The sequence below is a fragment of the Oncorhynchus mykiss genome, chromosome 15 (genome assembly GCF_013265735.2).
Source record: "Oncorhynchus mykiss isolate Arlee chromosome 15, USDA_OmykA_1.1, whole genome shotgun sequence".
Classification (NCBI taxonomy): Eukaryota; Metazoa; Chordata; class Actinopteri; order Salmoniformes; family Salmonidae; genus Oncorhynchus; species Oncorhynchus mykiss.
In genome coordinates this window covers 55,604,494-55,630,097 of record NC_048579.1, presented here as the reverse complement: position 1 = coordinate 55,630,097, position 25,604 = coordinate 55,604,494, and the positions used below count along the sequence as shown (strand labels likewise).

Sequence of the window (25,604 nt, the reverse complement as noted above, 5' to 3'; positions counted from 1 at the left end):
ATCCGCGGCAGCAGAATAGTATGGGGTTTACCTGTCCTAGCCACTCGGTAGCTCACCATAGACGCTTCTAGCCCCTTCTTATTAATGGTATATGTTGCTTTTATACGCGTCTTAAATCTTACTCGAAAAACTCCCATGGTTTATTTTTCAAATTGGCATGTTTTGTTTCTAAATGTCTGCGCAAGGCTGAAGGTTTCATCGAGTTGTGAGATAGTACTTTGGCACATATAACACTGTGGTTGAGGAAAGGCACTACCCCCAATATAAGTGAACCACAAATCAATGTAGTTATATTTGCGCCTCTTCGATGTTCCCACATCCGTCTGTTGTTCGGTGCTTTCCCGGGTAAGGGGGCAGTAGCTCTTCAGCTGCATCAGATTCACAACTATCAGTGTCCATGCTATCTGGGCTAACAACAAATGTAGAATTACTGATGCTAGCATTGGATGTGCTCGTGGAAGCAGAACAACTTGCGTCGTCGACAGGTCCAGGTGTAGTACTGCTAGAAGTGGCAGTACAACCAATGGAGCTGGTATGTCTCTTATGGACGCGGACCTTACTTTATTTATCAATTTTCGAGCAAATGGAAAGAGCAGCAGCTACGTTTGGCAACATACAATGAAATTCCTGCGAGAGTAACGGTTAATGTAATTGGATGTTAATTGTTTGACATTGTGTTATTTCACTGAAGACTAGATGGTTTAATATTATTTTTGGCAGTGAAACGAGGCTACATGAGGCGAGAGAAGAAAAAAAATCTCCCAAATGTATAAATGGACTGTTTGAAACGAGGGGGAATAAAATAAAATAAATGTTTTATTTGAAATGTATTTTTATTTGGCTACCCCAGTTCGGGAATACCTGCCATAGACTATAGCCTATATTTGGAAGTGCATTTCCATTGTTCAGGCAGAAGGAAAACAAAACAGCAATGTAAAATTGTAGCCTAGGTTTATGTTCAAACATCTCAACACTCACAATCTTTTTCATGGTCACAAGTAGGATTTATTGTGAGTGGAACTAGGAGGACATCTGAAGGGAACATGTTTCTCTGTAAGAGGTTAATTTTTCCCCCATATATTTTACAAATAGAAGCACAAATGTTCATAAACTCTCGACGACAGCCGTTTGAAGTATTTAGAAGCATGTATTCCAGAACCACTGCCGATGGATGGCAGGAGGACCTCATCCATTTATCTGAAACCACAGAGAACACGCATTCAGATAAACAGGATGAAATCAAAATACCCAACCAAAATATCACAGTAAATGTGAGGGAATAACAGGCTTTCTAATCTGCTTTTAACAAAACACAGGATACATGATCGAACACACTAGGCCCTAGAGGGAGCTATTCTATCTTAGACTACAGTGGGATGGTTTTCCGAATAGCACGTTTTTCTTCCTTTCTGTGTCCAGTGAGTGTATCCTAGAGACTTTTACCTACGATCACATGATTTAGGTCCTGATACCAACATGAGGGGTTGGAGTGGAGTAATAAGGGTGACAAAATAATGGTTAGTGAAAAAACTTATAAATAACTCCATGTTTAATGACAAAGAATGGGTGGGCTCATGCAAGGAGTCAAATTGGGGATATTTTCAAAGACGTAGGTAGCTAATCAAGGTTAAGAATGAGTGGGGTTGTTTTATGTGTGGGGAAAAAACGTTACTGAGGGACAGATCAAACACCAAGGCAGAGTGAAACAGAGAGGGACAAAGAGTGAGAGAGAGAGCAAGATGGGCAGAAAGAAACTGACATCGTGAACAGTACTCACAGGGCAGCAGCTCCAGAGATGATCTCAATGAGCTCCTTGGTGATGACAGCCTGCCTGGTACGGTTGAAGGTGAGGGTCAGCTTATCGATCATTTCAGCTGGAGGGGAGAGAACAGAGCCAGGGTTGATATGAATCAGAGAACAAAGCCATCAAAGTGCAGGCACACAGACCTGGCAACCAGATTAGCTGATATTGTAATATCAATGGCAACCCTAGAAGCATTACACTAGGTCAATCAAGCAGTAGAGGGAGACTGAGGAAGATAATCACAAAGGACTACAGCTACTGTGTGTGCTATGAGGCAGGCAGGAAGACTACGACTTGATCTGGATGGTAAGTTGGTGGTTGAAGATATCCCTCTAGTGGTGTGGGGGCTGTGCTTTGGCAAAGTGGGTGGGGTTATATCCTTCCTGTTTGGCCCTGTCCGGGGGTATCATCAGATGGGGCCACAGTGTCTCCTGACCCCTCCTGCCTCCAGTATTTATGCTGCAGTAGTTTGTGTCAGGGGGCTAAGGTCAGTTTGTTATATCTGGAGTACTTCTCCCGTCTTATCCGGTGTCCTGTGTGAATTTAAGTATGCTCTTTCTAATTCTCTCTCTCTCTCTCAGAGGACCTGAGCCCTAGGACCATGCCTCAGGACTACCTGGCATGATGACTCCTTGCTGTCCCCAGTCCACCTGGCCGTGCTGCTGCTCCAGGTTCAACTGTTCTGCCTGCGACTATGGAACCCTGACCTGTTCACCGGGCGTGCTACCTGTCCCAGACATGCTGTTTTCAACTCTCTAGAGGCAGCAGGAGCGGAAGAGATACTCTTAATGATCGGCTATGAAAAGCCAATGATCGGCTATGAAAAGCCAACTGACATTTACTCCTGAGGTGCTGACTTGTTGCACCCCCGAGAACTACTGTGATTATTATTTGACCATGCTGGTCATTTATGAACATTTGAACATCTTGGCCATGTTCTGTTATAATCTCCACCCGGCACAGCCAGAAGAGGACTGGCCACCCCTCATAGCCTGGTTCCTCTCTAGGTTTCTTCCTAGAATTTTGCCTTTCTAGGGAGTTATTCCTAGCCACTGTGCTTCTTCACCTGCATTGCTTGCTGTTTGGGGTTTTAGGCTGGGTTTCTGTACAGCACTGAGATATCAGCTGATGTAAGAAGGGCTATATAAATACATTTGATTTGATTTAAAAGACAAGTGAGGAAGATGAGCAATAAGCCAGTTGTTATAGAGGCTGGGGAGGAGGAAGATGCTCACAGGCGTTCTTGCTGGCGCTGTCCATAGCGGTCATCCTGGCACTCTGCTCGCTGGTTGTGGACTCCTTCAGGCCAAAGTAGATGATGTTGACCAGGGCAAACTCCTGGTAGTTCCTCAGCACGTCAGCATCAATGTCATCATAGATGCCCATGTTCTCTGTTACAGAAGTGGAAAAAGAAGACATATGATATCAGTCGGTCATTTTGTGGGGCATACATCTTAAAGCAGTCGGTCGATTTTTATCCCCTAGTCGATTGATGTACCGGTGCGTCAACCTATTTTACCAAAAACATCCCCGTCAAAATCTGTCAGTTTAAGTTGGAGATGGGTTTTTTCTTCATTGGATGCGTCTCAATCCACCGATGTAGCACTTCCACATTTGCAGTGAAAGGTGGCAGAACATGAGACATTCCGAAAATTGTTATTCTCGCGAAAACGTTTGGCCTACAAAACTATTATGAGCACTCTGGAAAGGGGATTCTCACAAACACAATAGTGTCTTCCTTTTCCTCAACCCCCCCAACAAATGTCAGGAGACTCACATGAAGTCAGTACTGTCGATGTGCCAACTTCTGTTTGGTAGCGTCTGAACCGATTGGGCAACAAACTAATAGCACCCCCACTGCTGAAAGAAGATTCTCACGAACCCGAAGGTGTTCTCCGTTTTGCTCTATGACCCCCACAAGTGTCATAGGATTCATCTGAAGGTAACCGGTACTAGTTTTAAAAAACAAATGGAAGTATAAGAGGTAGTTGTGCCTGCCTACACCCCCCCCCCCCCCCAAAAAAAAACTACACGTTTTTGTTTATATTTCAAAACCTTGTCGCTTATGATTTATTTTTGGACTGTCCTTTTTGCCATGTATGAATGTGTTATTCAATGCATTTCCATGGGCGTTAATAGTCAAGGCCAAAATCTATATTATTTGTATATATTATTTTGAAACATAAAGGGGTCTTAAAATTGTAAATGAAATAGCTAAATGATCTATAGTATGACCACCTTAAAACAATTCCATTCGTCAGCCCCCCCAACAACTTAGATTAAAGAATGAAAGCGACCTTCAAACCAATGGTGTTGTACCTGAATTAGCAACAGTATCAATGGAGAAGATGGGCTTCTCGTCAGTCTTGTAGGAGATCACAGACCTGAATGAGGGGTGAAAATAACATCCATTCAAGACTTGTTCTGATAATTGGCTATGTAGTTTGAAGGATAAGGATGGGACTAGACTTGACGTGAATCTTCCCATTCAAACAGTTATCTCCTTATAGTGACTCAATTAAGAAACCATTTGGAGGAGACAAGACACTGAAATGTGGCTGAGGAAGGAGTCCATCCATACCTGAATCTGTTGTAGATTACAGCACCCTGGTCAAACTCGTAGCCCACGTTGAGCAGCTCTGTGGCAACGATGGAAGCGTCGGTAAAGGTGGGGGGCTTGCGGCCCACCTCTTTGCAGCTGAGCAGCAGGTAATTGCTATGTGTCCTGGGTTGCGAGGAGGGAGGGAGGGAACACTTGTCATGATAATAAACTAAATTCCAAAGGAAACCACTAGACTGGACCTGTTGCTGTGGGCATCATACAGTAAAGTGGCTGTATTTCTTGATTATCATTCTGTACCTCTGCAGGATGTTCCTCAGCTTGTCCCCCACATTGACTACCATCACCTCCTTGCCCTCACTGGTGAGGTTTGCAATCTTGGCCTTGATGGCCTTGGCCACATTGGAATGGACGGCGCCACAGAGACCACGGTCAGACGACACACCGATCAGGAGGTGCTTGTTGGCCACTCCCTCCGGGGCCTTGATCTCAGCCTTCTCGTACAGGGCTGGAGGACACACAGGCAAGAGAAGAGGGACCGTCAACAGGTTTGTTGAATGCCATTGGCAAACACCAGAAAAACATTTCCAATAAATGTGTGTGAAATGACCGTGACAGTACAGGGATGGTATTCAAGAAGCGCCTCAGTACCAGGGCTAATTTAGGATCAGGTCCCCTCTGTCCATGTAATCTTATTCATTATGATATAAATGGCTAAACTGATCCTAGATCAGCACTCCTACTCTGAGACTATGTATACAGGCCCTGACCTACCCCTGCCTTCACACTATGGTCCTAATAGAGGACCATAATAACAGACAGTGATGAACTTCACATAGAAATCATCCATTCCCTTAGAATTTAGTGTGTGTGTGATGTGATATATATATATATATATATATATATATATATATATATATATATATATATATATATATATATATATATATATATATAGAGAGAGAGAGAGAGAGAGAGAGAGAGAGAGAGAGAGAACATGCAGTTAGCAATGACATACCCACAGCACCATTTCCATAGACGCGGGCGGGCTTCAGCTGCCTCTCAGCGCGGGCATACTTAGCAGCGGCCACCATCTTCATGGACTTGGTGATCTTTTGGATGTTCTTGATGGACTTCAAACGGATGGTGACTAGAATGGGAAAGATGGATGCCACGGACTGACTAAACATTTGAGGTTCAATAACATTGAGACGTACAACTACAATATCATCATGATTCAAAAGTTTCACTTGTGCATAAGACTTAAAAAGAGGAAGCTCAAGGGTGAATGTTATGTAACACAGAATAGTTCAAGAGATGGCAAGGTAAACACTTACTGTCTTTCAAGGTAGCCATGTTCCTGACCTGCCCACTACAAAACAAACAGAATTAGCTAGGTAAGTTAGAACATTCTCATTGCAAGTTCGCGACACAACGTGGAAATCCTCAATGCAGGGTTTATAAACCAATACAAATAGCTATGAATGTTGTTTGTACAACTATACTAGCAATCAGTTAGTTAACGTTAAACTAGAGTCCATGTCACCAGATAATAGTTAGCATGTTAGGTTTATCCAGAGAATGCATGCTAACTTAGTTAGTGGGAGGGACAGTGAATTTGACAAGAACTGAACGCTGTACTGAAAACATCTAGCATTATACGAATTACTAAAAGGACCATTTTATCAACGTTAGTTAGTTGTCACACACTTCAATGACATGGTTAGCAAGCTAATGTCAGTTTAGCCACTAGGCTGAACCTGACCATTCACTCTGCACCACACACCATCTGCGGCCTGCGGGTTAGCGCGCCCTTGCAATGTTTCACATGGCTCGTCAACGCATTCGACGTACATATGTCATATATGTGTACGACAGCACAATGCTCAAAATCATGTTTTGAAATATACGTAATTTTGCTAATAAAACGTTACCATTGTGGGAGGAACACCAACGCGCTGGTCCTGGCGAACATAATTACTTCGATGAAGGTCAGACTCGCAGGACTGCGCAAGCGCAAGTAAATGGAAGGCTGTGGACGGAAAAACAAACCTCGCGTTACTTCAAAGTACACGTAAAATGATGACGAAATACCCACGGAAGCGGCAGATTTTTAGGAGGAAGGAGAAGTGCATAACAACGTTTGAACGTGTTCGAGGCTTATTTCGAATTTAAATAATTTATATGTAGACGATTATTATTTGACATGGGGAAAGAGGGTTTTCTAAGCCCAAAGGCGATCGGGAATAGGATCAAAGCAAAAGGTCTTCAAAAATTGCGATGGTATTGTCAAATGTGCCAGAAACAATGTCGAGACGAGGTAAGAAAGATGGCTAGCTAAGTTAGCTATCTAACGTCATGTAGCGTAACGTTTGGAATATTTGCTAGTAGGTGCAAGCCAAATGTTGCAAGCGTTCCTAAACGACCAACTCGTTGGGACAGAATGTAAATTAACCATGTAAGTTAGCGAGCTAGATAGACTGTATTGTCCTCAGGAAAGTAACTCTAGAGCTTGATCAGGGATGTCAGAAGTTAGGTTCTACACACTAACGGTAACGCCCGGGACAAAAGCCAGTTTAGGTTGAACTAGCTTTCCCTTTCTGCCCATAGAATGGCTTCAAATGCCACTGCATGTCCGAGTCCCACCAGAGACAGCTGCTGCTGGCCTCGGAGGACCCCAACAAGATCATGGACAACTTCTCACAGTGAGTCCATCTGCATTTACTTAGGTCTGGCTGTTGGTATGTCGTGTTCTATAACACTGTCTCCAAAAACAATGTTAAAATGACATGTCAATAATGGTGTGATGATGAGTCAGGGGAGGTGTTCCACCAGTGGACTTATTTGCTTTCTCCTCTCTCCATTCTTCCTCTCACCAAGGGAGTTCAAGAATGACTTTATTGAGCTGATCAGAAGACGCTTTGGTAATATTTGATTTCTTCTGAAACTATATATTATAAGTGCATGCAATATTACACTAGCTACTTATAAAGAGACTGTAAGACAAACCTCAACCTGACTGAATCGCTCTCTCGCTCTCTTCCCCCCTCCAGGAACCAAGCGAGTGCAAAACAACATTGTCTATAACGAGTACATCAATGACCGAGAGCATGTCCACATGAACTCCACCCAGTGGGAGACTCTCACTGAATTCACCAAGTGGCTGGGGAAAGAGGGTACTGTCACGCTCATACCCCTCAGAACAGAAGTTATGTGTGTTTGTCTGTGTCTGTCTGATCCCTGACATTGCTGTGTCTGATGACTTCTCCCAGGTTTCTGTAAGGTGGACGAGACACCCAAAGGCTGGTACATCCAGTACATCGACCGCGACCCAGAGACCATCCGGAGGCAGGAGGAGCTGGAGAAGAAGAAGAAGCAGGACCTTGATGACCAGGAGCGCAGTGCCAAGTTCATAGAGGAGCAGGTCCGCCGAGGCCAAGGAGGCAGGGAGCCAGAGGTGAGAGAGTACCACTACTGCCCTCCTCTGACTAGGAGGTCATATTACACTAGGGTGTCTTCTGAACAGGGACTGGCCAAGTTTTGTGTTTACCAGGAATGTAATGGTTCACTTATACGCATCGGCACCCGGTACAAATGTTTAAGATACAGTGCATCATAAAATCAATTTTAAAATTATACAAACCCCCAGTTCACTGACGTTTTTTCAAAAATACCTCTAATCTGTTGTGACTGAATGTATGTGTCCTTTCCTCCAGTAGCCTATCTAACTAAGCATGTCAATTCATATGACAGTCATTGATCTCCAAGTCAGATAACAGGGTGGCAGGTAGCCTAGTGGTTAGAGCATTGGGCCAGTAAACCAAAGGTTGCTAGATCGAATCCCCAAGCTGACAAGAGAGAGTTCTGCCCCTGAACAAGGCAGTTAACACACTGTTCTTAGGCCGTCATTGTAAATAAGAATGTGTTCTATGTGTTCTTAACTGACTTGCCTAGTTTAAAAAAAACAACTGTGCACAGAGCAGCTTGCACCAGAGAGCCTATCTCTGATCTAATATTTGTACAATCAGCATTCAAATGCTTGTAAAATGGCTTTCGCAATTCTGAATTTTAGGCTTTATTAGTTGGATGACAACCAATATAATTGGTTGAGTCATTGTTACCACTGTAGGAAATTGTTTTACTTGTTGTTGTTTTACTCGAGTTGTATAGGCTACCGGAGTGGACACAACTCTCATCTTTCTGATTGCACATCTAACTTCTGATTGGGGCCTTTCGATTGCCAGGTTCACCTTAAGAAATGGTTTTGGTGGTTTTGCTTTAAACAATCAGTGCTTTTTGTCATTTTTACATGAACAGGTTAAAGTTGTAATTTCATAAACATTTTGCAAGCTGCAATGTAGGCCTGTGGTCGGAGCGGGAGAAGACCAGCTCACCTGTGTAATGTTCCAAATGTTCACAACCATTCTATTTTGAGACGGGGGTGAAATCCAAAGCTGTGTTATATTCATTTGCTATTTCAGCTCATTTCTAAAGATAAATATTGACATTTTACTAGCAAAAAAATGACAAATTAATAAGTAGGTGAATGAGATTTCAAAAGTGAGGGGACAAAAAGCATAAATTCCTTTCCTAATCAAATAGTGGTAGATGCTCAGTCTGCCCTCTGGCTCAGCTCAGGCGCCTACACACACCATACATCATTCTCACGCACACACAGCTCAGAGATGTAATCTCCGACAGAATTCACATCCCTGCTGTTCAGCAAAGATACTGTTTACCTATGACATGTCATGGAATCATAACAATCTGTCCCTCTTTTTTTTTCAGGAAGCACCAGTTTTCACTGAGTTGAAACGAGAAAGTGAAGAAGAGAAAAGTATTTTATTTTTTATATAGATAGCTCATGATGCATTTGGTCAGGAATTATGCTGATTACACCGTTATGCCCGCTCTTCTCTCACTGGTTATATTTTTGATTATATTTCAGTTACCTTCAATCTGGCCAAGGGCTCCTGTTCCTCTGCGGATGGCCCATCTAAAGTCAGGTACAGTAACCTGGATCTCAGTAAGAATGACTCACCGTCATCAATGGCAATGCAAAACAGCAAAAGTAAATGACTGTGGGGATTTCACTCTGATTAACACTGTGTCTACCTCTTCCCCTTAGTGTGGCCCTGGGTCCCAGTGCCCTGAAGGCAGCAGGGTCAGGGAAAAGGAAAGATGCTCCCTCCACCTCAGAAGCCAAAGAGAAGAAGAAGAAGTCAGCCCTGGATGAGATCATGGAGGTACGGTAGTGTTTCCAGTTCTCCCTCTCAGCTCTGACTTGATGCACTGTCAAGTTGACTCTGTGTTAAACAATTGCGCATGTAACCCTTTGTTGTGACCCTGTGTTGTGTTCAGATGGAGGAGCAGAAGAAGAGGTCTGTGAGAGCGGACCACTGGCTGCACCCCGGCATCGTAATCAAAGTTGTTACCAAGAGACTGGGGGAGAAATACCACAAGAAGAAAGGAGTCGTCAAGGTAACACATTAGTTTCACACATGGTGGGTGATTGGGCCAGTTTTGTGTTCTTAGTAGCTTACAAGAGGTTTATAGTCAATAGAAGAATATCATACAGTTGAAGTCGGAAGTTTACATACACCTTAGCCAAATACATTTAAACTCAGTTTTTCACAATTCCTGACATTTAATCCTAGTAAAAAATCCCTGTTTTAGGTCAGTTAGGATCAGTTAAGAATGTGAGATGTCAGAATAATAGTAGAGAGAATGATTTCTTTCAGCTTTTATTTCTTTCATCACATTCCCAGTGGGTCAGAAGTTTACATATACTCAATTAGTATTTGGAAGCATTGCCTTTAAATGGTTTAACTTTGGTCAAACGTGTCGGGTAGCCTTCCACAAGCTTCCTACAATAAGTTGGGTGAATTTTGGCCCATTCTTCCTGACAGAGCTGGTGTAACTGAGTCAGGTTTGTAAACCTCCTTGCTCGCACATGCTTTTTCAGTTCTGCCCACAAATTATCTATGGGATTGAGGTCAGGGCTTTGTAATGGCCACTCCAATACCTTGACTTTGTTGTCCTTAAGCCATTTTGCCACAACTTTGGAAGTATGCTTGGGGTCATAGTCCACTTCCTGACTGATGTCTTGAGATGCTGCTTAAATATATCCACATCATTTTCTTTCCTCATGATGCCATCTATTTTATGAAGTGCACCAGTTCCTCCTGCAGCAAAGCACCCCCACAACATGATGCTGCCACCGCTGTGCTTCATGGTTGGGATGGTGTTCTACGGCTTGCACGTCTCCCCCTTTTTCCTCCAAACATAATGATGGTCATTATGGCCAAACAGTTCTATTTTTGTTTCATCAGACCAGAGGACATTTCTCCAAGAAGTACGATCTTTGTCCCCATGTGCAGTTGCAAACCGTAGTCTGGCTTTTTTATGGCGGTTTTAGAGTAGTGGCTTCTTCCTTGCTGAGCGGCATTTCAGGTTATGACGATATAGGACTCGTTTTACTGTGGATATAGATACTTTTGTACCGGTTTCCTCCAGCATCTTCACAAGGTCCTTTGCTGTTGTTCTGGGATAAATTTGCACTTTTCGCACCAAAGTACGTTTATCTCTAGGAGACAGAATGCGTCTCCTTCCTGAGCGGTATGACGGCTGCGTGGTCCCATGGTGTTTATACTTGTGTACTATTGTTTGTACAGATGAACGTGGTACCTTCAGGCGTTTGGAAATTGCTCCCAAGGATGAACCAGACTTGTGGAGGCCTACAATTTTTTTTCTGGGGTTTTGGCTGATTTATTTAGATTTTCCCATTATGTCAAGCAAATAGGCACTGAGTTTGAAGGTAGGCCTTGAAATACATCCACAGGAAAACCTCCAATTGACTGAAATTATGTCAATTACCCTAAAAGAAGCTTCTAAAGCCATGCCACCATTTTCTGGAATTTTCCAAGCTTTTTAAAGGCACAGTCAACTTAGTGTATGTAAACTTCTGACCCACTGGAATTGTGATACAGTGAAATAACATGTCTGTAAACAATTGTTGGAAAAATTACTTGTGTCATGCACAAAGTAGATGTTCTAACCAACTTGCCAAAACTGTGTCTGAAAAACGAATTTTAATGACTCCAACCTAAGTGTATGTAATCTTCTGACTTCAACTGTATGTATTTAGGCTAACAGTTGTTGTGTGTTGTAGGAGGTGCAGGATAAATACACGGCCGTAGTGAAGATGATTGACTCAGGGGACAAACTGAAACTAGACCAGAGTCACCTGGAGACGGTCATCCCTGCACCAGGTAACCTAGTTCTCGCCATGGTTACACACACATGTCCACAGGAAATTGATAATTTTCAAACTGTACATTTGACTTGATATCTGTAATCTGGCCTGTTATTTTACCAAATCGAATAATCAAGTCTAACTCATCTGTCCCACAGGTAAACGGGTCCTGGTTCTGAACGGTGTGTACAGAGACACAGAGGCCCTACTGGACTCCATAGACGAGAGAAAGTTCAGTGCCACCCTCACACTTGACTCGGTAAGGACCAGGCACAAAATTGCTCTCGTCATGCATCAGTTTCTACCGTTTGGTGTTGGAATAGATGTTTGGTGTGGCAACTGCTTTGGGATTATATGAATGGTTCTTATTTTCTCATACAAGGGTGTGTTTTTCTTCCTCAGGGTCGGATGAAAGGGAGGAGGGTGGACGGGATCGCCTACGAGGATTTCTCCAAAATGGCCTGATCTATCATGACTTCCGTTACATGACAGCGTAACCCAAGAGCCCCTACCCTTCCACCGAGAGGCCCATCAGCTGAGAGACTCTACTGTGTCAGAGTTACCCTCTGTAAATATCCCAGAATGCATTTTCTATGGAGGTATCACTTCCTGAGTTAGCCGAGTAATGATTGGGGGGCGGGGTTGTATTTTTATTTTGTATTGTTATTAAATGGTTCTCTACAAATACATTTGAATGTTGTAATATTACTTACTGAATGAAGTACAACACAATTGACCTATGTATTGATTGAAAAACATTTGTATTTTGCCATGTAAAATGAGGTCTGAGAAATACAACAGTCATTGGAATGTTCTGGTTAAGAAGTCTGTGTGTGTGTGTGTACATAAAGTTCAAAGCCGACAGTGTAGTCTTCATGAAAATAAAGAAACATTCACACAGCTATACATACTGATACTGCTTTTTTATAACCTGTTGTAAAGAGCGAGAGTTGTCAGACAGAGCTGTGATATGAAAACCGGTAATAACACATGTGTCTAGTCAAATTGGCTGAAAATGTGTGTGTCTCCTGTACCTGTGGACTAGGATATCCATTATAACTATGCCTTGTCTCTTGCTGCCTGGGTTACATGGTAGCCCCGTGTGCCTTGCGATTGGTCGCTCAGAGCGGGAGCGGCAGGAAGCTGTCAAGTCGCGGGACGATGTAGTTGGTGTAATGGCCGTCGATGAAGCCTTTGCCACTGTTGTGGATGAACCAGCAGAAAACGTCAGATCCACGTTTCTTATCCCGCCTGTAGTCCTTCTGCCAGCCCCTGTCACACACGTGGACTAGTTACAACCTTGTCTACAAGCCTCGTCGTGTTAGCACTCACATGCACTATGTCCCACTGTGATATGGTGGAAGGATTGCCTCAACAGAGATTAAGTTTACTGACTTGAGTATGTGTGACATGCTGATGTTATTCCTATAGTGGTGTGTGTGGTTTACCTGGCAGCAGGGATGTGCATAAGAGAGTGTGTGTTCTTACCTGGTGACGACCAGCTTGTTGCCCTTCACCTCCATGGTGGCCTCCTTCTTCAGAGGGTCAGCTCCCTGGTGCAGGTTAAACACCCTCACCTCTGGCTCCTGGCCAAACTGACCTACACACACACACAGGTCAGTGAAACCTAGTGAAGTAGGCTGTAATTTAATTTTGGGATACTGTTGCAGGATTCACTATAAGGGTGATGTAGGGTATCTTGCCACTATATGTCAACTCATGTAATTAGCTTATAGCTTTATTGTATTCTTGGTGACCTACCAATAAGGCCGTGGGCCTGAGAGGAGTACTGGTTGTTGTTGGGGATATAGAGGCCCAGGAAGTCCACGTGGGTTGGGTGTTTCTTCCACACACGATGTAGCAGCACCATCACAGTGATCTTGTCATCCACCGTCACCATCACCTTGGAGTCCTTCACTATGGAAACCTTAACCCTGAAACAGACAGGGATCATAGCATGTGGTTCAAACAGGAAACCGTGTCCTTACCACAGTAAAACAGGCTGATGGTGCCTGACCAGCGGTTCGTGTGTGTCTATGTGTGCGGGCGTGCATGTTCCTACCTGTCCTGGGTGATGTCGGCCGTGGCTCCCCAGGTGAAGGAGTGGTTGTTCATGCCGTCAGTCAGGTCGATACGGTCGGTGGTGACTGACACCCTGATGCCGTCAGGCTGGTAGAACACTGATATGGTGCCAAAGTACGTGTTCACCTTCTCCTTCTCCTCCACCCTCTTAGAGCCAACCAGCTGGCCATTCACCACCACACCTAGAGGACAACGAGGGTGGAGGATTGAGTTAAGAGGACACAAGCACAGACACACACATTTTTGCAACCACACACACACTTACCTGCACCGGGGTCTGACACCAGATTGAGGATGTGTCCAGGCTCTGAGTCGATGTTGAAGCAGACGTCCATGTTGTTTTTAGGCAGGTGGACAATGAAGTGAGGGTCGTTTTCCACTGTCACACAGAAAACACACAGACAGACAACCATTACTATGGTGACACAATGGACATGAGAGTATTACCCACTGCAAAATTGCCAGGTAGGGAGGTAGGTGATATTGATGGCCCAATGCAGCTGTTTTTATCTCAATTTGAAATGATTTCTGGGAACAATTAAGTAACTTACTGTGATTGTTTTCAATTAAAATGGTCAAAAAGAAACAACGATAGTTACATATGGACAGTACCAAAACAAAATATCTAATGATTCTGTCTCTTTGCAGCAGAATCTGCACTACTGGGATAGTTGTATAATATGTCTAACATTTATTTAAATTGAAAAACTCTAAGTTTTGAATCCAGCGTTGTTTTCTGTACCAGTTCATAAACCATGTGCCATGGAATCAATACATCGAAAATCTCTTCCCAACTATTTTGCAAATCTATATGGCACAGCTGTCATTTTTTGGGTCCTAAAATGAAACTGGTATACTTTTTTATTTATCGCAATTTTCTTTAGCCAAAATGAGGTAAGACATCCTTACTAATCTGATAGAGAAACAGTTTGGATTTAAGTACAACTTTTGAATGACTGAAGCCTTTATTGAGAGGTCTAATATTTAATCATTATTGTCCTCCGAATTCATATTATTTATATAAATAGGCCCATTTAATTTGGTCTGGCTTGCCGTTCTAAATAAAATGGAATATTCTTTGTCCATATAACTTTAAAAACAAGTTGCTATGTAAACAGTAGTCAAGGCCATAAGCAAATAGGTAAACTGGGATATGACTAGAGTTAATGAGGGTGATTTTTCCACAATAGACAATAGACAGGTTCCACAGTATCAAGATCTTATCTATTTTGCTAACTTTCTATTAAAATGCATTGTAACGAGATCATTGCTTTTTTTCGGGATATGAATACCAAGTATGTCCACTATGTCCACTCCACTACCATTTTATTGGTAAATTACACGCTAATGTCAAAGTTGTATTTTTTTGTGATCCAATGCATAATATGGTACACATCATCATTTGGTTGTAATCCAGAGAGGTTAAAAAAAGTATCTAGATCATCTTTGTGGCTGTGGAGGGATCCAAACTGTGGATTTAAAAGAAAGCATGAATCATCAGTGTACAATGACACCTTTGTTTTTAAGCCCTGGATTAATAGGCCCTTGATATTATTGCTGGATCTGATTTTAATATCTAACATTTCGATGGCCATTGTTTTACTCCTCTTGACAGTTTAGTTTATTGACTATTTTACACCTAGGGTTGAAAATTGAAATATTCCAGGCATTTATATATAAATTCCAGTCGTACTTTGTTAAAAGCCTTTTCAAAGTCAGGTATGAATAGCGGGCATCGTTTCCCAGATTTTTCGTAGTGTTTTATTGTTTCCAGTTTCCAGTACTTGTCTTATATTATCTCCAATGTATCGTCCATAAAAAACCTGTCTGATTAGGATGAATAATATCCGACAATAACTTTTAAATTCTAAGTGCTATGCACTTTTCTAGAATCTTTGCATCACAACACTGAAGTTAAAAAAAATGCTTCTTAGCAAAATGCAATTTCTCAAGCAAGAATTTAGCTAGGACTGTCTGGGAGTGGTCTGAGAGAGGGGCCTAATGGGAGGGATGTGTAACCTGAAAAGTAGCTGTTATAGGCAGAGAGGAGTGCAAACTCTCTTTGTTATTGGTCTATTAACTTATATCGCCTGGTGATGTCACCAGGCAGTCCAAAAACCCCACCCAGCAAAACAAGCTGAAATTTCAGGCAGACTTTTCAAATAGCTCTTTCACTAACAGTGCATTATCATAATATTCACAATTGGACAGCATTATTCCAACCTCATAGTGTGGAAATATAAAACACAGGATATTCACGTTTTTGTCCACACTGCCCCTTTAAAACACAGTGTATGTGTGTTTATTATGTATGGTGATATGGAGAGGTAGAGAAGTATTATACTGTAGCACAGATGTGTATAGAGGTGTTTGTGTGTTGTAATTGTCACCTATGGTGATGTGATCTGGTAGGGGCCTCTCGGCGTGGCTAGGGGGGGCAGGTGTGGTCATCCGGACCCAGGGGGGGAGGCTGTGAACTATCTGCATTGGAGTCCTTTGTCCGGGACCAGCCATACCAGATCCTCCTACACACACACACACACACACACGCACACGCACACGCACACACGCACGCACGCACACACGCACACACGCACACACGCACACACGCACACACACACACACACACACACACACACAACGAGTTTGGGATAGCTTCATTCACTCTCTTGTACATTTACAAGCCCAAAGAAGGGGGGACTCAGGTGATTTTGATCAGGCACCTGCACAGCAGCCCTGTTTGGGGTCCCTAGGGGAGTCAGCGAGCAGCCTCTCCTTGGCCTCCTCACTCTCCACCAGTAGGGCAGTGAGGGGCGTGACAAACTGGTGCTCCACAGCCAGGTTCAGGATCCTCTGTGTGATCTTCCTCTTCTTACCAGCAGTGGGGGCCAGGGACCTGCAGGGAACAGGGATATAACATTCACAAAACGTTACTCCGTATGTTTATTCATGCTCTATAGTCTGTGTCAAAGTGCTGGCTATTTATAGCACAATCTTTTTATTCACTCCTTAGATTGAAAATAACGATGTGTTTAACTCTCTCTCTCCCTTTGTCCCTCTCTCTCACCTCTCGGCCAGTAGCTGGTTGACAGTGATGTAGGCCCACATCTGTCTGGCGAAGCCAGTGAAGGCATGCTGCTGCTGGGCCAGCGCAGCGTCTAGCTCCAGGTAGTCTGCTTCAGTCTGTAGGGACAGGTCCAGACGATCCTGGGAAGAAGAGGGGGACAGAGAGAGGGTAGGACACAGGTGAGTGTGTATGCAGTGGTGTAAAGTACTTAAGTAAAACTTTTTGAAAATACTACTTAAGTAGGTTTTTTTGCGGTATCTGTACTTACTTTACTATTTATATTTTTAACAACTTTTACATTTACTTCACTATGTTCCTAAATAAAAGTATGTACTTTTTACTCCATACATTTTCCCTGACACCAAAAAGTACTTTTTACATTTTGAATGCTTTGCAGGACAGGAAAATTTAAAATTCCCCCACTTATCAAGAGAACATCATTGGTCATCCTTACTGCGTCTTATCTGGAGGACTCACTAAACAAAAATGTTTTGTTTGTTAATTATGTCTGATTGTTGGAGTGTGGCTATCTGGTTTGGTTTATATAAGCAATTTCAAATGATTTATACATTTCCTTTTACTTTTGATACTTAAGTATATTTTTGCAATTACATTTACTTTTGATACTTAAGTATATTTAAAACCAAATACTTTTACTCCAGTAGTATTTTACTGGGTGACTCACTTTACCTCAAGTAATTTTCTATTAAGGTATCAAATCAAAGTTTGTCACGTGCGCCGTATTTCTTAATTTTTTACCTTTATTTTACTAAGCAAGTCAGTTAAGAACAAATTCTTATTTTCAATGACAGCCTAGGAACCGTGGAACCCTGTTCAGGGGCAGAACAACAGATTTGAACCTTGTCAGCTGGGGGTTTGAACTTGCAACCTTCCGGTTACTAGTCCAACACTCTAACCACTAGGCTACCCTGCCATCCCTCCCATAAAAAAGGTGTAGACCTTAAAGTGAAATGCTTACTTACAGGCTAAGTGTGTGTGTGTGTGTGTGTGTGTGTGTGTGTGTGTAGGAAAGTAAAGAAATAAAACAACAGTAAAAAGACATTTGAAAAAAGAGTAGCAAGGCTATATACAGACACCTGTTAGTCAGGCTTATTGAGGTGGTATGTACATGTAGGTATCGTTAAAGTGACTATGCATATATGATGAACAGAGAGTAGCAGAAGCGTAAAAATAGGGGTTATCGGGTGGTGGCACACAATGCAAATAGTCCGGGTAACCATTTAGTTACCTGTTCAGGAGTCTTATGGCTTGGGGGTAAAAACTGTTGAGAAGCCTTTTTGTCCTAGACTTGGCATTCCGGTACCGCTTGCCATGCGGTAGTAGAGAGAACAGTCTATGACTGGGGTGGCTGGGGTCTTTTTAGGGCCTTCCTCTGACACCGCCTGGTGTAGAGGTCCTGGATGGCAGGCAGCTTTGCCCCAGTGATGTCCTGGGCCGTACGCATTACCCTCTGAAGTGCCTTGCCGTCGGAGGCCGAGCAATTGCCGTACCAGGCAGTGATGCAACCGGTCAGGATGCTCTCGATGTTGCAGCTGTAGAACCTTTTGAGGATCTCAGGACCCATGCCAAATCCTTTTACTTTCCTGAGGGGGAATAGGCTTTGTTGTGCCCTCTTCACGACTGTCTTGGTGTGTTTGGACCATTCTAGTTTGTTGTTGATGTGGACACCAAGGAATTTGAAGCTCTCAACCTGCTCCACTACAGCCCTGTCAATGAGAACGGGGACATGCTTGGTGCTCCTTTTCCTGTAGTCCACAATAATCTCCTTTGTTTTGGTGACTTTGAGGGGTTGTTATTCTGGCACCACCTGGCCAGGTCTCTGACCTCCTCCCTACAGGCTGTCTCGTCGTTGTCGGTGATCAGGCCTACCACTGTTGTGTCGTCAGCAAACTTAATGATGGTGTTGGAGTTGTGCCTGGCCATGCAATCGTGGGTGAACAGGGAGTACAGGAGGGGACTGAGCTACCTACCCTCACCACCTGGGGGCGGCCTGTCAGGAAGTCCAGGATCCAATTGCATAGGGAGGTGTTTAGTCCCAGGATCCATAGCTTGGGGATGAGCTTTGAGGGTACTATGGTGTTGAACGCTCAGCTGTAGTCAATGAACAGCATTCTCACATAGGTGTTCCTTTTGTCCAGATGGGAAAGGGCAGTGTGGAGCGCAATAGAGATTGCATCATCTATGGATCTGTTTGGGCAGTATGCAAATTGGAGAGGGTCTAGGGTTTCTGGGATAATGGTGTTGATGTGAGCCATTACCAGCCTTTCAAAGCACTTCATGGCTACGGACGCGAGTGCTACGGGTCTGTTGTCATTTAGGCAGGTTGCCTTTGTGTTCTTGGGTACAGGGACTATGGTGGTCTGCTTGAAGCATGTTGATATTACAGACTCAATCAGGGACATGTTGAAAATGTAATTGAAGACACCTGCCAGTTGGTCAGCACATGCCCGGAGCACACGTCCTGGTAATCCGTCTGGCCCCGCAGCCTTGTGTATGTTGACCTGTTTAAAGGTCTTACTCACGTTGGCTACGGAGAGCGTGATCACACAGTCGTCCGGAACAGCTGATGCTCTCATGCATGCCTCAGTGTTGCTTGCCTCGAAGTGAACATAGAAGTGATTTAGCTCGTCTGGTAGGCTCGTGTCACTGGGCAGCTCGCCCAGTGCTTCCCTTTGTAGTCTGTAATAGTTTGCAAGCCCTGCCACATCCTCCGAGCGTCGGAGCTGGTGTAGTACGATTCAATCTTAGTCCTGTATTGATGCTTTGCCTGTTTGATGGTTCGTCGCAGGGCATAGCGGGATTTCTTGTAAGCTTCCGTGTTAGAGTCCTGCACCTTGAAAGCGGCACCTCTACCCTTTAGCTCAGTGCGAGTATGACTTTTGGGTACATCTTCCACCACTGTGTGTATGAGTGTGCATGCGTGCATGTGTATGTATGACTCACAGCGAATGCGGTGGTGAAGCTGTTAAGAGTAGTGGACTCAGAGGGCAGCACCTTCCCAGCCACCACCAGCTCTGAGCCACTGAAGTACTTGTCAAAGTGGTTCTGGGTGACGTCAGAGACAGAGTCCTCTGGGAACTGAACCGTGATCTTCCTCAGGAGGGGAGACGAGACCTGGCTGTAGAACCGCTGGAGGGGAGAATGGAGGAGTGAGGTCAGAGATGGTGGTGAGAGAGGCAGTGAAGATAGAGTGTTTACACAATAATAGGAGGAGAATTCAGAGGTAGTCATACAAAGGGGGATGAACGGAGGGAAGGGAAGGAGGAGGAGTAGTGATGCAACTATATGCAGGATTAGGGAGAGAAGGATGAATGGGAGTTTTAGGGACAGAGGTCTGTCGTACCCGTATCTGATCTGAGGCGTCGTGGCTGGTGTAGATCCTCTGGGCCACGCCCCTATTCTCCATGGCGATGCGTTCCAGGAAGTCGTAGTCGACATCGAAGCCGATGCCCAATGAGAAGAGAGAGAACTCCTCCCTCATGACCTTCTTCACATTCTTCTGGATGGCGCTGAGCTTGATCTCTCCTACAGAGAGAGGGAGAGATGGTGGATGACAGTAGCATAACAGTATGAAGGGCAGTACACCACTAGAGGTTATTAGATGGGGCGTGAGGGGGAAAATGAAGGGGGGTGAAGTGGTATGAGGTGGGTGATGAAAAGTCAGTCCGTGTCAGTTTTGTGATCAGCAGCGGTGTGATGTCTCACCGACAGTGGGGTCTCCATCAGACACCAGCATGATCATGGAGACAGAGCGTGGGTCGATCATGCCCTGATTGGACGCCTTCACCAGCATCTGCACCGCCCTCATCAATGCCTCATTGATATTGGTGCCTGGATCGGGTCAAAGAGCAGTGAGAGCCAATCAGATACACATCCAGACAACCTTTCGTTATCCACCACTCTGTCCTCTCGTCCTCTTTCCTCTGTCTCTCCCCATGACTTAAATCCATGCAACCTCCTACTTCCTTATAATCCTCCACATCTCTCTCTTTCTCTATCACTCTCTTTCTTTCATCCCTCCCTTCTCTCTCACCTCCATTGGGTTTGATGTTCTGGATGTATTTCTTGGCCTCAGCCACCTGTATGGTGCTGCCTTGAACCAGCTCCTCACTCCAGCAGCGCACATTGTGGTTGAAGTCAACAATGCTGAAGTAGTCATCCATGGTCAGGTCATCCAATATGGTCTGCATAGCCTCCACAGTCTGAGAGAGAGAGAGAGAGAGAGTTATAGAGCAAGAGAGAGCGATAAAGTCATAAATGAGATTGGACAGTCATTTCAGTGCAGTTTCACAGAATACCCACACAAGGGCGGTGTTGCATTTGTCAGGCAGGCCCTGCCGGTTGTGAGAGAAGAGAGATGTACGACTGATGGGGCACAGATTGACCCCTGTGAGTTTTTCTATGGTTACGTCACACACCTGCTTCATCTTGACTCCCCACATAGATCCACTGACGTCAATGACGAACACAATGTTTTTCGGGAGGGGGGAGAGATTGGCCGGGGCGAAGAAATGCACAAAATGCCCGTCAGAAACCTAGGAGAAACATTGAAATAACAGTGACCAATACTTCCTGTATTACATTTCTGTTACAAAGTAAAGTGACACAAAGACTGTGTTACTACATGTGTTTCTGTCAGTGTGTGTACCCACATGTAGTTCCCCGGCATTGCTGTCTCTCAGGACGTCGTATTTGACGGTAAAGATGCCATCGATAGCGCTGGTGGTGCAGTTCTCGCACTTCCTCTGCTGCTGGAGCGAGGGCTTGAACACCACGTGAGCCTTGTCCTTTGAGGAGGTGAGTTTGGCCATGCCGCTGAAATGCTCTCCCAAGGTGTTCGGTGTCTCCACAGAGGCGATGCCGTTGGGCTCATAGATATACACATCCACCTGCAGAGAGACAGGGAGAAGGCCCAAATATGCTGACACAGAGGCACTGACCTATCAAATACAGTCGTTAAATACCACACACAGGCACGCACACACACACACACACACACACACACACACACACACACACACCACACACACACACACCACACACACACACACACACACACACACACACACACACACACACACACACACACACACACACACACACACACACACACACACACACACAGGTAAGCTCTCTCACCTGGAACTGGGGCACCAGGCGTCCAGGCTGCAGGTATAGTGAGTGTTCATAGAAGCCCAGCTTCCTCTGCATCATTTCCTGGTAGTGCAACTCAAACTCTATCTTACTGCCGGGAGGTACGTGGACCTCCGTCTTAAAGGTCTCCATGTCCTGGGAGTTAGCCCTGTGGTGTAGGATTACCAGCTCTATAGTCAGTCACAGGACACTAGAAAGTTCTTATGCAACAACAATGTTTGTTACACACAGCATAGACCATTATGAATGGCATAGGATTCATAACGGTCAAAAAATGGGTGGGAACCCATTTCCCTGTATTGTCCAAGATGTTATTCTTCAGTATAGCTACACTAAATACCATGGCCATGGTGCATTGTGGGCTGTACGGTACCTGACGAGGCCTGCGGCCTTCCCTCTGGCTCTAGCCTGAGCGTAGAGGTTCCTAGCCACAGTCTTCTCCTTCACTGAGCCCACAAACATGATCCCATTCACATTCCTAAAAACAGCACACAACATAGTCCACAGCTCTGTCCATTAAGTCGAGGATTGTATTTCAGTGTGATTGTGATTGAAATTTGAGATTGTGCTTTTTATTCTGATTGAGAAAGTTGCTCACATGGTGAAGTTGGTGATGAAGGCTCGTTTGGGGATCTGGACGTTGAAGCCAATGCTCTGGGCATTTGGACCAGAGTTGACCACAGAGCTCTTGACCGTGGTGTGGCAGAACCGCGACGTGATGCGGCTCTCCACCCTGTAGCTCTTAACCGTGATGTCATCACCCCGGATGGCCTACATAGGGAGGTGGAGAACGTGAGACAGACTTTGGCTGTGATGTCATCGACTAGGGACGAGTGCCGTTGCATAGGAATTGTGAGTCAAGCTCTCTACAACTTTACATCTAAACCACATAAAACAAGTGGTTTAGGGACACTTCTTTTTCCCATCTACAAATCTGAATATCTGCCTGAAAAATGAATAGGAAACATGTTTCTTTGGAGTATCTACTTATACACTGAGTATAAATAACCTTAAGAACACCTGCTCTTTCCATGACACAGACTGACCAGGTGAATCCAGGTGAAATCCTTATTGATGTTACTTGTTAAATACATTACAATCAGTGTAGATGAAGGGGAGGAGACCCGGTTAAAGGATTTTTAAGCCTTGAGACAATGGAGACATGGATTATGTATGTGTGCCATTCAGAGGGTGAACGGACAAAGCAAAAGATTTAAGTGCCTTTGAACGGAGTATGGTAGTAGGTGCCAGGCGCAGCGGTATGTGTCAAGAACTGCAACGCTGCTGGGTTTTTAAAACTCAACAGTTTCCTGTGTGTATCAAGAATGGTCCACCACCCAAAGGACATCCAGGCAAATTGACACACCACTGTGGGATCCATTGGAGTCAACATGGGCCAACATCCCTGTGGAATGCTTTCGACACCTTGTAGAGTCCATGCCACGATGAATTGAGTCTGTTCCGAGGGCAAAGGGGAACCTCAATATTAGGAAGGTGTTCCTAATGTTTGGTGTAGTCAGTGTATAACAGGCTGAGAATTCTGAGAAAGAAAATGACACATTTTACCACAGAAACGTTAAATGGATGTAGCAACTGCAGAGTGAAGTCAATAACCTGTCTGTCAGCGGATTCTCTTCAAACAGGACCATTGATTAGTAGATAAGAGGACTAAACTCTGCCACATTGGACAGAGGGGTCAAACATCAAGCAGAGACCAGAGAGAGAAACCTACCTCAAAGTCTTCTTGCTCCTCACTGGTCAATATCGCCCTCTGGAAACACACAGAAACAATCAGCTCTGTACCAATCAATCAAGCTAATGTATTTTATAAATCTCTTTTTTACATCAGCAGTTGTCACAAAGTGCTTTACAGAAACCCATTCTAAAACCCAAAAGAGCAAGCAATGCAGATGCAGAAGTATCTGTACTGTCCCATACTGCACTCAGAAAGAAAAGTTTCATATGTAACAGTAACTATAGGTAGGTGGTCATGGCATAACAATTCTATAGACATTCTAAATAAAAATTTGGAATTGTCAGTAAGCCTTATAGGACTGTCATTGGGTTCAATCCATTGACCTCTCCATAACCCCTTTATCAATAGTTCAGAGGTCAATGAAGCAGACTGCTTGCTTTTACATGTTGATGGTATTCTATTTCTGTAACTGGGCAAAAACAAAAACCCACCTCAAGACAGGATCATTTCCCTCATAATATGTTGCATTATTGAATCAATGTCATATTGAATAAAAATAAGATTATTAACGATTGTGAATAGCAAACTATGACATTATATAACATTAATTCAGACAAATTGCTTGGGAAAAAAGAAAAGACGAGTTTCATCTCACCTTAAATCGTCCATGTTGTTTCTCTAATGACTGGTAGAACAAAAGGGCCGTTTGTAAAACAGAGAATAAAAGTTGTGCATTAATCAGTCACATGAACGTCGCATAAAATATAGTTCTGTTAAAGGAACGTTATCAAAAAACACATTTGACAGAGAGAAGGCTGTTTCTACACACATTTGTATTTGTAAGGCTCCCCATTAGCTGCAGCTACTCTCCCTGGGGACCATCAGCATTAAGGCAATTAAGACACATCTATAAAACAATCTCGTTGTCGTATAACAGTTGATATCGAAAAATATGAACTCACCGTTTCCGTCTCCCACTCGCCCTCGACCACAAACTCAAAGCAGAGGGTCTGGTGTAGGGCCAGCAGGCCTAGGAGGAGAGCCAGGCGTCTCATGGTTCCAGGCCTGTATGTGTTGCCTGAGGTTTAACACTCCCAGATATAGTCCTTCAGCCGGGACCCAAGAGGCAGCAGAGAGATCCCAAAAATAAGGGTTAAAAATCCACCGAGTGCTGATAGACGCTTGGCCCTAGTCAATATTTGTTGTGTTTCACGTAACCCGGAGAGGGAAACTTTGAAGCTTGACCTGCCGTGTAGGAGGGTAAACACAGCATATTTGGGATCATACAGGTTCGGTTTACGGCTGGATTTCTCGTTGATTTATGTAGGCCTAAACTCTGCAACACGCCCAGACAATCAGAACTGGGTTTCCAATGCTGGTATGTACAGATTTAAACGCTGGCATGCTGTAGCAGTTGTTTCCTCTCTCTATGTGATCATAATAGTACCGGTGGATTGGCCACGTGGCAGTGGAGCTAACGTTTGGACTTTAGACAGGGTTCAAACATTCCATTTGGCGCCATATTTGGCCATTTTGCATGGCAATCACTGTGAGGTCACGTCAATTCCATTTTTGCTGTGCAATAACAATAGAACAAAAACAGAAATAGAGGGAACAAATTGACCTTTGGCACCATGCTGGGTGTGCACTGCATTAAAGGAATAATCCACTAAAAAACAATATTTTGGTATTTGTAGTCCACTGTTGATACAGTCCCAAAATGTTTTGCATGTGAGCAATCAAGTTTTCAAGATATGGGACTTTCAAAAAGCACATTGTAACTTGCCACATCATCGTGATGATGAAAATCCCTTGATTGCTTGACTGCTGACATGCAAAACACTTTGGGACTGTATCAAAAGCGGACTAATGCATTTTAAAAAATAGTTTTTGAGTGGATTATTCCTTTAAGGTGGAAGCACTGTTCCTGAATTATTCATTGACCAATCATAGGGAGTCTCTCGC

The 25,604-nt window shown here is 44.0% G+C and overlaps 3 protein-coding genes across 4 annotated transcripts; 1 reads left to right on the top strand and 2 right to left on the bottom strand.

Moving 5' to 3' along the window:
• Window positions 1-814: 814 nt before the first annotated feature.
• On the bottom strand, window positions 815-6,429 carry LOC110490356 (ATP synthase subunit gamma, mitochondrial). 2 transcript variants are annotated; one of them, XM_021563701.2, is made up of 9 exons: window positions 6,299-6,427; window positions 5,702-5,736; window positions 5,383-5,514; window positions 4,665-4,872; window positions 4,386-4,529; window positions 4,124-4,188; window positions 3,040-3,195; window positions 1,778-1,874; window positions 815-1,197 (listed from the first exon to the last, which is right to left on the bottom strand). In XM_021563701.2, exons 1-9 carry the CDS (start codon window positions 6,337-6,339, stop codon window positions 1,194-1,196), a joined length of 882 nt encoding a protein of 293 aa, XP_021419376.2. In that variant the 5' UTR covers window positions 6,340-6,427; the 3' UTR covers window positions 815-1,193. The 2 variants fall into 2 exon arrangements, with proteins under 2 accessions (XP_021419376.2, XP_021419377.2); XM_021563702.2 differs by lacking the exon at window positions 815-1,197 and having other exon boundaries at window positions 1,774-1,874; window positions 6,299-6,429.
• A 19-nt stretch (window positions 6,430-6,448) lies between these two features.
• Window positions 6,449-12,417, top strand: LOC110490355 (DNA/RNA-binding protein KIN17). Its single transcript, XM_021563700.2, has 12 exons — window positions 6,449-6,684; window positions 6,975-7,069; window positions 7,245-7,288; window positions 7,418-7,540; window positions 7,637-7,821; window positions 9,153-9,201; window positions 9,313-9,370; window positions 9,493-9,610; window positions 9,726-9,845; window positions 11,536-11,635; window positions 11,778-11,878; window positions 12,022-12,417. The coding sequence occupies exons 1-12, from the start codon at window positions 6,571-6,573 to the stop codon at window positions 12,082-12,084; spliced, it is 1,170 nt and encodes a 389-aa protein (XP_021419375.1). The 5' UTR covers window positions 6,449-6,570; the 3' UTR covers window positions 12,085-12,417.
• On the bottom strand, window positions 12,357-25,081 carry LOC110490758 (inter-alpha-trypsin inhibitor heavy chain H2). Its single transcript, XM_036944691.1, has 20 exons — window positions 24,602-25,081; window positions 24,295-24,324; window positions 23,676-23,714; window positions 22,542-22,714; window positions 22,317-22,421; window positions 21,929-22,091; window positions 21,442-21,678; window positions 21,208-21,324; window positions 20,823-20,991; window positions 20,495-20,620; window positions 20,133-20,314; window positions 19,733-19,918; window positions 16,769-16,908; window positions 16,425-16,597; window positions 16,092-16,226; window positions 13,967-14,080; window positions 13,682-13,883; window positions 13,381-13,553; window positions 13,108-13,219; window positions 12,357-12,891 (listed from the first exon to the last, which is right to left on the bottom strand). The coding sequence occupies exons 1-20, from the start codon at window positions 24,692-24,694 to the stop codon at window positions 12,741-12,743; spliced, it is 2,820 nt and encodes a 939-aa protein (XP_036800586.1). The 5' UTR covers window positions 24,695-25,081; the 3' UTR covers window positions 12,357-12,740.
• Between the last annotated feature and the right edge of the window lie 523 nt (window positions 25,082-25,604).